General features: G+C 36.2%; 2 protein-coding genes across 3 annotated transcripts; one reads left to right on the forward strand and one right to left on the reverse strand.

Moving 5' to 3' along the window:
* Positions 1-8629, reverse strand: LOC131772479 (UBX domain-containing protein 6-like). Of its 2 annotated transcripts, none has more exons than XM_059088380.2 (13): positions 8536-8629; positions 7979-8198; positions 7225-7378; positions 6229-6302; positions 5802-5924; positions 5097-5194; positions 4887-4962; positions 4629-4707; positions 4177-4298; positions 2155-2249; positions 1329-1456; positions 1111-1253; positions 1-791 (listed from the first exon to the last, which is right to left on the reverse strand). In XM_059088380.2, the coding sequence occupies exons 2-13, from the start codon at positions 8141-8143 to the stop codon at positions 660-662; spliced, it is 1389 nt and encodes a 462-aa protein (XP_058944363.2). In that variant the 5' UTR covers positions 8144-8198; positions 8536-8629; the 3' UTR covers positions 1-659. The 2 variants fall into 2 exon arrangements, with proteins under 2 accessions (XP_058944363.2, XP_058944362.2); XM_059088379.2 differs by having other exon boundaries at positions 4177-4301.
* Positions 8630-8665: 36 nt separating this feature from the next.
* LOC131772480 (PIH1 domain-containing protein 2) lies at positions 8666-10813 on the forward strand. The gene is given in 4 exon segments (XM_059088381.2): positions 8666-8869; positions 9435-9936; positions 9939-10105; positions 10548-10813. Coding segments are annotated over 4 exon segments (984 nt in total). The 5' UTR covers positions 8666-8692; the 3' UTR covers positions 10686-10813.
* The last annotated feature ends 2513 nt before the right edge of the window (positions 10814-13326 follow it).

Below are 13326 nucleotides of genomic sequence, written 5' to 3' on the forward strand. Positions count from 1 at the left end.
TTCTCTTTGACACTTCTTTTATTCGCTTCTACTACATCCTGTACTGCTGAACAGTGTACTTAACTCGAGGGGACACAGGGTGGCTGAGATGTTAAACGCGCTGTATATTCAATTCTGGAGGTCCCAGGTTCAGATACTTAACTCCTCCAAAGTCCCAAGTCCAACTCCTCACCTGCCCTTTGTAAACAGCCAACTCGTCGGCCTCTTGCCATTTAAGACATTTTCTATTTACGCTCTTCATTTATTTACAGTGTCAATATTAGCAAGGGAATACTTGTTTTATCTTATTTAGGGGGACCCCTTTGTATTTCTAGCGATGCCTTTTCCCGGATCGTTCACTTTAAATACATTCTCTTTTTATCCAAACAGGCTCTTTTATGGGCTTCTAAGTAGAGGTTGAAGGGCACCTTACCATTTTTATTACCTTCGTTTCTTTTTGTTTTCTTTTTTCCTGAAAACTTCCAGCTTTAAAATGAAATCACTGATGATTCAGTGGCGGATCTAGACCTTGAACAAAGGGGGGGGGGGGGGGATTTTTGTTGCTTGTCCTACCGGCATTTCTTCCTTCTGCTATTCCTTTTTTTTCCCGAAAAAAAGTGGAGGCCCAGGCCCCCCGGGCCTCTTCACTAGATCCGCCACTGTAATTCTAAAATAATGTTCTAGCTAAGGTTCTGTACTCTGCACAGCACCTCGGGTTTCAGGAAGACATTTTCGTCCACTTGGCCTTGTGCCGCTGCGATGTCTTTCATAACAACTGGGTCCCACTTAAAGTTCACCAAAGCAGCTGGGACCTGCACAACAAAAATAACAACACCTTAGTAAAAATGGTCTCGGTCTCCTAATAAAGAAAGATTTTGTTAACCTCTGACAAGCATGGAAAGGAAAAATTTTCAGCTCCCAACGAAGGGGAGGGAAATGAAGTCGTGTTGAACGTTTCTTTTATCTTTGTCTTTTTCCTTTCTCTGCCTTTATCCTTTCTTGTCTTTTAAAAGGGCTTTCTTTGAATCTCCAGCTTCACGCCGGGTTTCCATGAAGAAACAATTAGAGTAAAGAGCTTAAAAAGTAGACATAATCAAATCGAACCTTTTGGAAGTGCCTTTTCTTACTTACCAGGCCTAAGTCGACCAAGGTAGCGTTTTCATCTTTCAACTGTCTACCAGCCTCAAAAAGTAGAAAAGGCTGCCAGTCGGACACAAGAGACTGCCGAACAAACTCGAAAACGTCCTGAAGTTTTTCTCTGGAATAAAATGTTCCTGTAGACGAGAGAACAAGAAGTATAGAATACACTTGAAGTGGAACAGAGAAACCCGTGGGTTCAAAATACGCACCTTGAAGGATGATCCCATCAGGCAAACGTATCCGCACCAAAGTGAAACGGTAGGTCTTGGATGGGCGTTTCTCTGCTTCACGCATAGCTCGAGTTCTGAGCTGAGAGTTTTTCTCAACTTCCTCCGTTCTGGAACATAATAAAACAAGAGATGATTGTGTAACATAGACAATAACGCATTTGACTCTTGTCCGTGCCGTGAGGTGGGGGTGGGGAATTCGAACCGGAACCATCACATCTTTCGAGCGAAATAGACGTATTTCATCTTTTAATATGGAGGTGTTTATAGATAAAAAAGTTCATTTTCGCGAGCAGACGACCCAGAAGAAAAGGTTTTAAAGAAAACCACGGTTGCTCATCTTGCTTTTAACAAAAAAATGACAATGACGATCAACTTAGGCGGGGTGGGGGGAGAGGGAGAGGGAGAGGGAGAGGGAGAGGGGGGAAGGAGGTGGATTTGAACGAACCGATCTTCAAAAGTTCAAATGCCCTTGGGTTGCCCCAGGGGTGAATGATCGACGTATGGAAATAAAATCTTGTAATTACATTCATTTGAATTCCCTTTGTGTAAGAAATTACCCGAGTACTTAGTTTGTTCAATAATTGATACATGCAGTTCTAAAACCCTCCATTATAGCAGCTTTGCAGGCCGTTCCCAGCCAGACAAATAATCTACGAGGGGGGGGGGGGGGTTAACGGTGGCCAATTTACGTTATCAACACAGTCGATTATACTGAATTACCCAATCTACGAATTATCTGACTTGAAGAACAATAGGCAACCGGATGACTGTCTTTTCAAAGGATTTGTAGTAATACTTATGTTACCTTGCCATCTGTTCACTTTTGACCTCTTCAGCTGTCTTGTTAAAGAAATCCCAGGGGACCTCAAAGTGACGTGCTTGGCTGCTTGGCTTGTAAACCTGGGTGAAAACAACACCAAACAAAACAAACTTACAAACATAAATAAAAAAGCAAAAAAAAAAACAAACAAACAAACAAATTGAGAAAAAGGAAAGAAATTGAGAAGGATATGCTGTAAGGCCATCATTGAAACCTGACAGAAAATATTGTGTTTTATTCAATTCATATCAGCTTCTCTTTCAATTTCTTTTTAAGTGTAACTTGATTTTTTTTTTTTACGTTATAATTCATAAACACCAAATGATACCAGCATTCTTATGATTTCTAAGCCACTAATCCACATTTCAAACTATTTCCATGTAAGCTAAAATCATGTTCATTATACACGTGCATCTTCATCTTTCACTCATACAAACTGCATCTCTTTGCAGAAACAGGCATCATTAACCTTTTAACCTCTAAGAATGACTAGTATATAATTTCCTCTTAAAATATCACCCACGAATCACACAGTAACATAATGAGAATAAAGGAAATGATCAGCAGCTAAAGAAGCTGTTGTCTGTGAAACAAATTCTCCTTGTTGGCTCTTAAGGAATATATAGAGAACAGTATGGAGAATATTTATACTGATGTTAGGGTGTAAGGAATATATAGAGAGCAGTATGGAGAATATTTATACTGATGTTAGGGTGTAAGGAATATATAGAGAACAGTATGGAGAATATTTATACTGATGTTAGGGTGTAAGGAATATATAGAGAGCAGTATGGAGAATATTTATACTGATGTTAGGGTGTAAGGAATATATAGAGAACAGTATGGAGAATATTTATACTGATGTTAGGGTGTAAGGAATATATAGAGAGCAGTATGGAGAATATTTATACCGATGCTAGGGTGTAAGGAATATATAGAGAACAGTATGGAGAATATTTATACTGATGTTAGGGTGTAAGGAATATATAGAGAACAGTATGGAGAATATTTATACTGATGTTAGGGTGTAAGGAATATATAGAGAACAGTATGGAGAATATTTATACTGATGCTGGGGTGTAAGGAATATATAGAGAACAGTATGGAGAATATTTATACTGATGTTAGGGTGTAAGAAATATATAGAGAACAGTATGGAGAATATTTATACTGATGTTAGGGTGTAAGGAATATATAGAGAACAGTATGGAGAATATTTATACTGATGTTAGGGTGTAAGGAATATATAGAGAACAGTATGGAGAATATTTATACTGATGTTAGGGTGTAAGGAATATATAGAGAACAGTATGGAGAATATTTATACTGATGTTAGGGTGTAAGGAATATATAGAGAACAGTATGGAGAATATTTATACTGATGTTAGGGTGTAAGGAATATATAGAGAACAGTATGGAGAATATTTATACTGATGTTAGAGTGTAAGGAATATATAGAGAATATTTATACTGATGCTGGGGTGTAAGGAATATATAGAGAATATTTATACTGATGTTAGGGTGTAAGGAATATATAGAGAACAGTATGGAGAATATTTATACTGATGTTAGGGTGTAAGGAATATATAGAGAACAGTATGGAGAATATTTATACTGATGTTAGGGTGTAAGGAATATATAGAGAATATTTATACTGATGTTAGGGTGTAAGGAATATATAGAGAACAGTATGGAGAATATTTATACTGATGTTAGAGTGTAAGGAATATATAGAGAATATTTATACTGATGCTGGGGTGTAAGGAATATATAGAGAATATTTATACTGATGTTATGGTGTAAGGAATATATAGAGAACAGTATGGAGAATATTTATACTGATGTTAGGGTGTAAGGAATATATAGAGAACAGTATGGAGAATATTTATACTGATGTTAGGGTGTAAGGAATATATAGAGAACAGTATGGAGAATATTTATACTAATGCTAGGGTGTAAGGAATATATAGAGAAATATGGGTTAATAAGATCAAAGAAACAACATACCTTTAAGCAACGATCCAGTTTTGCCTTCAAAGCTTCACTTGACGTCAATATCTCTTTGTACACATTTAATCGTTCACAGTCAGAACACTCCTTTGGCAAAACATAAAACTTTTCTTCTGAATCTGCTAAAGAAGAAATAATAAAAAAATATAGTATAATTAATAAAAAAATTTAAAGAGAACTTTATGAAATCATAAATATACTTTCCTCTGACCTGACTGCTAGCTGTGGAACACAACTAATGAACCACCTGATCAGAAGATGTAACATGACCACTGACCCAATAAGTCATAAATTACTCACTTGAAACTCAAAACCCACTGAAAAAGCAAGCTGAATATAGTACACACAATAGGTGGCCAGGGAAAGTAATTTGTCACCAACTTCTACAGGTGACAGGTTTGTTTTACAGATTGAGTTTGTTATAAGAAATCCTTAATGTTTTCATTTACCTTCTACTGGGAGAACTTTGTCTTCAAATCCACAGGCAAGAAGGAATTCAGTGGCACCTTTAATGGGTACTACACGTTCCTTGGTAAAAAAAATCAAAAGTAAGAACTTTAAGGGACTGTATTTACGTGATTGGGAGTAAATTACATCATATGGCATTGCCCTACAGAGTAAACTACATTGTACCAGTTATATTAAACTGAGATACAAAGTATGAAACATATGCAACTCATAAATTAAAACATGCCTTTAAGTCTTACCTGGAATATTTTGTTGCTTTGCTTTACTTTTCTATATTTTTCCTCTTCTGGATTCTTGCAGATATTATCAAGGTATCTAATAGAGCATGATTCATGCAAGAGTCATAATCATTGACATAAATTGAGTTTAAGATAATTAATTTCAATCATTTAGTTCAGTTGACTTTCAAACAAGTTTAAAGCATATTTGAAACAAAAACAAATTCATACCTACAGATCAGGTCAATGCAGGCTTTAACCTTTTCTTTATCCTTGTTTAGGGTGTGTATCATGGAACATGAAGTTGTCAGTGGTTCATCAGGATATTGCTGAAGAAAAGAAAGGAATTTTATCATCATGATGTGTGCAGGACTAACTGACTATATAATCTACCTCGGAGGTAAATTATTTAGTCAGACTTTCAATCTGTCAATCTTTAGTCAATCATTCCTTCCATCTACAAAATTAACCTTTAATCAATCAATTAAGTGATATATTAATCAGTTGATATAAATTGTCATTCAGTTTGTCAGTAAGTCAGTCAATTGTTCAAGATGATTTTGTTTTTCACCGTAGTTAATAACTTAAATTATCCATTGTAAAGAGTTTTTAAAGCTGAGCCTTTGAGAGTTAGCCCTTTATTAGAATGAGTCATGAAGGACTCTGACAAAGGGAAAATGCTGGAAACATCAGCTTAAGAACTGTTCATACTGTATACTTTCTTTTTAGGTTATCAACTCAGTTGATGAGACTGAGTTATCTTGAAATAACCCCAATAGTGTAGCAAAATGATCCTTTAGAAACTAGCCCCATTTATTCATTGGTCAATTAGCCATGCAGTTAGTTAGTCATTCCATCATTCAGGCATGAAGTAAGATGAACAACCAGTCTGTAGGTAAACCAACAGTTCTATGATTCTAAAATGAAATAAAATACCTTAAAGAGACATTCTGACATATGTGTATCTAGTTCACTTTTTAAAACTGTAATTGGACACACTGGGCAAGAAAAATACACTCCTTCTTGAGACTGCACAGTTGAACATTCTACATGTGTTGGCTGAGGAAATAAAAAGACAGGTGAGAGTAAACTTATTTACTCAAACTACTGATGGTTCTCTTTTGTTTCTGTTTCAAAGATCTACCAACTTAAGTTTTTCAACCATAGAAATGCATACTATATGATGGTATTTGTTGAAGCCAACCAACAATTGAGAAACAAAAAAATCAATAACTCAGTGAGTTTATAATAAGCCACCCACTTCAATTAGACCTACTTTCCAATAGACTCCAGTCTATAAACACTGAAGAGAATTTCAAGTTTCCTGGAAATTTTATGAAAGGTGTAATGGCACAAAATTCACCTCAGCAGTAGATTGAACCTCTCTCTGAAGGTCTCTTTGATGACAGGCTTCTTGATAGGCCAACTCCTGTCTCACTGAAAAGATACCAATCCATGTAATTTAAAGGTAATTGTGAAGAATAACTTAGTGAAAAAACCTCTTGGTTGTCTAAATAGTAATAATTTTTGTATGGGCCAGCTGGTAACCTGTCAGTAACCTATTGAAGATATGCTACCAGCCTGCATTATCTATCAGCTGACAGTTGGTTGACAGTCAGTCGATGGGAACTGTTCTTCCCAATTATCAATTTACAAACTAAGGCCTTTTTACAAAATCAGTGATATTGATGTGCTCAAAATGACTTTGTCTGGTTTTACGTAAAATTCTATGAGCATTTGTTACAAGCCTCTTTGTAGCTACTTCTCAAAAAACCATGGTAGGGGAATTTGGATAATTTTGAAATAGTTGTCTAAGCTAACTAAAGTAGGTAGGTAAGAAGGTAAAGTTGCACTACAACCAAATGGCTCATTCAGCCAGAGCTCATCCAGCTTTCTGTTACATGAAGCAAATAGGAGTATTGCTTCTCCCTATGCATGAAATGCTAGTTCATCAAGGCAACCCTCAGGCTTTTCATTGGCTTTTCCTGACAATTCAACAGTACTCATTTCTACTCCTGAGTAGAGAGAAGCACTGGAGGAGTGTCATGTCCAAGAACACAACACACAATGACCTCCCTAAGTTTCAAACTGGGACTTATCGAACCCTGACTCTCAAACACAAAGTCTAGATCATTAATGGTTAACCCTTTCACTTGCAGATCAAATTTATCATTTTCCTTACTGTCAACCATATAATTCTTACAGTGTTAGTTCAGAGAATTTAGTATTGGATCAACTGATTATCCCAAAATTGGAAGAAGTGGTAAAAGGTAAAATTACCCACAAGTAACTGTAGATCAGTCTACATTTGAGCAGCTGATCATGACAAAAAAAATTTATTGAAACAATAACCTCAAACCTTCTCTTTTCAACTGACTCAGGTTCAGTGCTGCTCCTGTACCACTGTTACTCTGAGATGTCCCTCCTTGTCCACTGTGTTTCCATGAGGCTGTGGCAGACTTTGGCTTCTTTACAGCATTTTTTTCATGAACTGAAAACCTTTCCAAAGCAGCCTGAGTGAAAAAGATGAAACTGCTGGTATATTACAGTATTTTGAATCCAATAATTTGCATGTGTTAGATTTGTGTACACGACAAGGTTCCTTAGTTTTACTCAAAATCCTCAGCTGGGTCCAGATAACCCAAAAATTGTAGGTAATTACAAAATAACACATCTTTATCTCTTTATATTACCTTCAGAGCAAGACAACCGCAAAAGCTTAGGTTTAGTGATATAAAACAAGGACAAAATGGAAAGAAAAACCCAAAAAGTGACCAAGACTGTTGAGGAGAGAGAAAATTTGTTAAGATTGCTCTCGACGAATTATTCACCTTGAACTAACCACCTGGAAATCATTTCAGAAGACCTTGACTAGGGAAAAAATTCTGACAAACAATATCATCGATTTTTAAGATTCTTTATCAACCTCTGAAATTCCATGTTGACCTTTGAAAAGAAACGGAAGAAATAAAGGCGCGAGTGAGCAAATGAGTTAGTGAAGAGAAAAGATCAAATGTCTGTCTGTCCTGAAAGCACACTGCCACATTCTTACCTAAGTACAATGTTTTCTCCAAACGCTCGAGTAGAAAATGATTACAAATTTTTTAACTCACCTGCCCAGCTCTCTGTGCATCTGAGCTTGGGGTTGTCCGTATTGCAGGTGCAGAGGTGGTTGCTTGCTGTCGGGAAGCTGTGCTGCTGTCATCTGCTAAGGTATGGCCCTCACCTGCTTTCTTGAACTTATAATCTAACTTGGCTTTTTCGAAAAACTTTTTCATATTCAAATCATTGTTTTCAGGCACTGATCATACTAAAAGAATTCGAGGATCGTACCTGTTAGATGAAACAATACGACATATAAATTAAATGATTCAATAAATTTATATATGGTGTTAAGTCGTTTTTTTAAATGAAGAGAATTTGTCGCTATTTGTGTTACAGCAATCAATGAAAATTAACTAAAAATGGGATAAATCGATCTCGGCTTTCAACAAATTTCGCCTACATCATTCTACGAAACATGATAATTTAATCCAAGGACCATTTCCAAATGTGTTCAATTCCATTTCTTCTAAGAAATGGTTCAAGTAATATGGTTAAGAATGAAATATCATGGAAGATTAAAACTATTAAAATTTCTACGCTATGTTGAGTAAATATATGTACAAACCTATTATTTCTACATTGCAGAAAACTTTCAGTTTCTTTCACAGCTGCACTGTCCTACCGGTGAGGACATCGATGCCTCCTTCTTATTAACCAGCGGTCATTAATTAGCATGCGCAATAAAGCTATTCCCAGTACTCCTTATTTTACAGAAAAACAAGATGGCGGAACAGAAAGGCTCGGACATTCTGAATCAAGCGGACAGTATGTGGAAAATGTTGGATGATCTGGCTGATTCAGATCCTGAAGCATACAAGAAGTTTATTGATAAAACTTTGAAGGAGGGATCTACCTATTTTAAGCCCCCTGAACCTTGTTTTTGTATCTCTACCACTTTGGTAAGTAACCATTAGAATTGCGCGCTAGAGTAAATAACCAAACGAAAATGATTTACATTTAGATCCCTAAGATTAAGTTTTAGAGAAATTTTAAACTTTCATAAGTCCATTAGCACATTCTACCCTTAGATAAACGACAAGATTTGACTGATTGATATGAGATAGCTTGAGTGATAGTGTTGATTCTGTATCTATGAATTTTGAGGACTTCCTACTTTGGAAAATAAATTTAGTCCAAGAAAGCTATTTTTACGGTTTTTTTTTCATAAATTATGATAGAAATATATTTAATACACTGTAGCAATATCAGAGAAATCGTATGTGGAAACTTTTCACTGCTCTTATCTTTACAATACCTTTACATTCACTCTGTATCAGCTGCTTCCCAGGTATTACACATTCTTTAAAGCAACAATTTACACACACGTCTTGGTTAAAGAAAGAAAGAAAGAAAGAGTGATTTCAGAATTTATCAGTCAGTTATCGTGAAGCTATCATCAACCTTTTTTCTTCATCTTACATGTGTCTTTGAAGAAGTTTGAGTTTTTTGTTCCTTAAATTACAGCTTCCAACTGTGATCACTCATGAGCTATTTGTGAACATCTGTGGCTGGGAACAGATGCTTGCTCCAAAATCTGAGAATGATGCAATACCTGTTATGGCTGGTGAAATAAAGGAGGTCAAGGATGGAGAGGCAACATATTCAGTGGTTGATGTAATAGTTCATCCTGTGGTCACTAAGGGTGTCATAAACAGTAAAGATCGTAAGAACCTCCTAGTTCATGTTGCTCTGGACTATTTAGAGAATGCCAAACAAATTCAAGTTTCAAGAAAGTACAAAAACCTTAAAAAGTCTTTTAAGGGTGATCCAAAAACCTTGCGAAAATATTTACGTCAAGTAAGAGAACAAGCATTGAATCCCACCAACTCTGAGGAACAAAGAAAAGGAGTTTCTCAGAGTCCAGAATCTCTTTTAAGACAACTTTCATCAATAACAGTTTCTGAAAGCCAACAAGATGGAAATGACCCAATGGACCTATTTGAGCGATTTGCAGAAAAACCAAAAAAGTTCTCATCGAGGAAGTATCATCCACTAACACTGTGCCTATGCCAATAACACCAAGTTATGAAGTGTTGGAGAAGGATGCTGAGGATTCCAAGCCAAAAAGGATCATTGTCAAAGTAAACTTACCAAATATCATTTCATCTTCACAGTGTCAACTAGATGTGTGTGAGGTATGGATTACATTTAAATACTCCTTTTGGCAGGGGGTTGAGAGGGTACTCCTTCCTCCCCCCCCTCCCCTCCCTTCCCTCTTATTTATGTTTGGAATTTTAGGTCATAGTTTTATCCCTCTTGCAGTGATAAAATGTAGGATCCAAAATGTACAACAAATTTACTTGAAAATGTTTTGGAAGATGTTTGAACTTTGAACATCATCTGGTGATAGGTAAACTTTGCATGAGAAGTGATTGATGTTTTTATTCCATAGATATACCTAAGATTAATTTTGTACCAAAAATTGACACAACTACCTTCAAACTTTTATTCTTTTACCATAACTGCACATTTATATGTACAATTTTCTCCCCATCCTCAATCATGAAATCGCTAACTACTTAATAGAATTTATGAAATACCTTTTTTTCAGTATTTTTTTACCTTTTTTTTTCCTAGAGTGAAATGTCACTAGATTCCCCTGGAGTGTACAACCTTCACATCAAGCTACCACAGAAAATTGATCCTGAAAGAACTGATGCCACTTTCAACACCAACTCACACAAATTAATTGTGAAACTTCCAATTCAATCTTGATGTGAACGTTTGTTTTTTACAGATATCACGCTTCAAACGCTCACATGTTAAGTGTTCTATTTATCATTTAAGAATGTATTTAAAAAAATGGTGTGTGATTTATATGGATTAAAGCAAAATCAACTCTAGCTTGACTTTTGTATCTTGTTTATGATACAAATTTCAGTCAGCGACTTTCATCTATGTTTTCCAGAGGTTTTTAGTGAATTTGATGCTTAGTCTCCATGAGTCGGATGAGAGATGTCCAAATTCAGCTATTTGCTGATGTTGGCTCAGCATGTAGCTGTTTTGTTGAGCCCTTCTAAAGTAGAGCGGTTTGGCCTCCTGTTTTCGCTGTTTTGCTGCCTTTATCGAGCATCCCCTTTTGGGCCTAGAGAGGCACTGTTAGAGTTCTTATACCCAAGCAGCAGGATATTACTTTTTTCTCAATTAAGCCCGTTGTAGACGTGCATGATACTACTACTCGAAAGTTGAAGACCAGGATATTAAGTATCTTCTGTTTCCTTCTGTTTATAGAGCCATTGACATCGTTTTCACCAAGATATTAAATTTTTTATTGAAGATTTAGAGTTTGTTTATGTACTTCAAGTGTTCATTATTTCAACCATGAATGTTTTCATAAAAATGAAATGAAAATGACCGCTTGTATGAAGAGATTCGTGCACGCAAACATACATGGGAAGGTAACAAACCGCACGCGCACGGATCGCGTTCCACGCACTATTAAAACGCGGGTTAAGGGCGCAGAGCCTGATTCATGATCAATCTCAGTTTCTTTGGAGCTAATAGTAGAATTAGGGATTATCGTAAGTTCCCACTGCGTGATGGAACCCCCGTTAACGATATGTGATTAACTCAGACAATAACCGTCATTAAAAATGGCATATCATCTATTGAAATCAATACTTTTTGCATTTTTCTTCATAGCCTGAGTGTAGATCACAAACGTCTTTTTCTTTTGTCTATTCATTGATTTTATTCAAACGACCTTAATTGCAGTAAAAATGTTTGCGTGCGCCGTGCAATGTTACGTAATGTAGCTAGTATTTAACTTGTTTTCGTCGTAGTTGATAGTTTTGCTTAGAAAGTTCACTTGCGCTCATTTATATCTCATATCATATTGCTTCGTATCGCACTATGTGCAGTCTTTTCGCCGTTCGGCAGCAAGTCATTATTTCAGCATCGCAACAAATGTGAGTTATGGTATTTTTGTTTTGTCATTTTCGTTGTAATTTCCTAAGTGTATTTAGTTTTAGCGTATTGTTTTAATTTAAATTGTAACATGGCAGCTATAATGAGGCATTCGTTGTTGTTGTTTTTTTATGTCGCGTAAACCCAGAATTTTCTCTCTATTTTTTCTACGTTTAGCGGTTTTTTTTTGCCTTTCGAGCGGAGACGTACGTCACTACATTTTCGTACCACATGTTTCCAAATTATGTGTTTACTTGCACGACGTAATTAAGAGCAAGCATTCCTTAACGGTGCAAACACTTAACGGTGCAGACATTTACTGTCCCTAAGTTACAAAGGAAAGAAAAGAAAATATATTCTCTTCTCAATGAGGTGAAGATATCACCCCTGGTACCAAAAGGGACTCGGGTGTTCTCTCTACATAGCGTATTGCGAAACTTCTGATATCTAAGTTTTAGCAAACTCAGGTCAGCAATAAAGCAGTATGGTACCCTAAAGTCCGCTATCTACGCTTGATGGTGACTCTTCCGTGAAATAAACGATTTTATTTTAAAAAACGCTGTTTGTACATTCATTTACTGATCCAATTACAGCAGTGACCTTTAGCAAATTATCTATAAAACTGAAGGGATTGCTTGAGAATGATTTGGGGCAAAGATAATATGAAGCTCACCCTGGGCCTAAAGGTCTGCTGCTGTTCGCCACACTGATCTGCAGATCAGTGTTGCGTGTGTGGAAACTCTGCAAATTTTAAATTTGCTTAGCAATAAAGAAAAAAATGTAAATATGCAAATATGTCTCATTAAAATCTCAAAAAGTAACTTGGGAAACACATGGTACGATAATGTAGTGACGCACATCTCCGTCGGAAAGGAAAATAAACTTAAGCGTAAAAAAAAATAAATAAAGGGAAAATAGTGGGTCTACTCGATAAAAAATCGATGAATGTCTCAGGCTATGAGGAAAAATGCAAAAAGTTTTGATTTCAATGGATGATATGCCATTTTTAATGACGGTTATTGTTGGAGTTAAACACATATCTTTGACGGGGCTCCATCACGCAGTGGAAACTTGTGACAATCCCTCATTCTACTATTACCTCCAAAAAGACTGAGATTGATCATGAGTCAGGCTCTGTGCCCTTAATCCGCGTTTTAGTAGTGCGCGGAACTCGATCCGTGCGTGTGCGGTCAGCTACCTCCCCGTGTATGTCTGCGTGCACGAAACCTTTATAAAAGCGGACATTTTCATTTCACTTTTTTTTAAAGATTCAACGTTTTTATTTGTCTTTCGCTTTCAATGGAAAGTTGTGTTTCAACTCACACTTGAAGGACATATGCAAACTCTAAATTTTAAATAACGGAAATTTAATATCTTGGTATAAACGATATCAATGGCTCTATAAACAGAAGGAAACAGAAGATAGTGCTTTTTCATAAAGGCCTTGATT

Source organism: Pocillopora verrucosa, chromosome 1 (assembly GCF_036669915.1).
Source record: "Pocillopora verrucosa isolate sample1 chromosome 1, ASM3666991v2, whole genome shotgun sequence".
Taxonomy (NCBI): domain Eukaryota; kingdom Metazoa; phylum Cnidaria; class Anthozoa; order Scleractinia; family Pocilloporidae; genus Pocillopora; species Pocillopora verrucosa.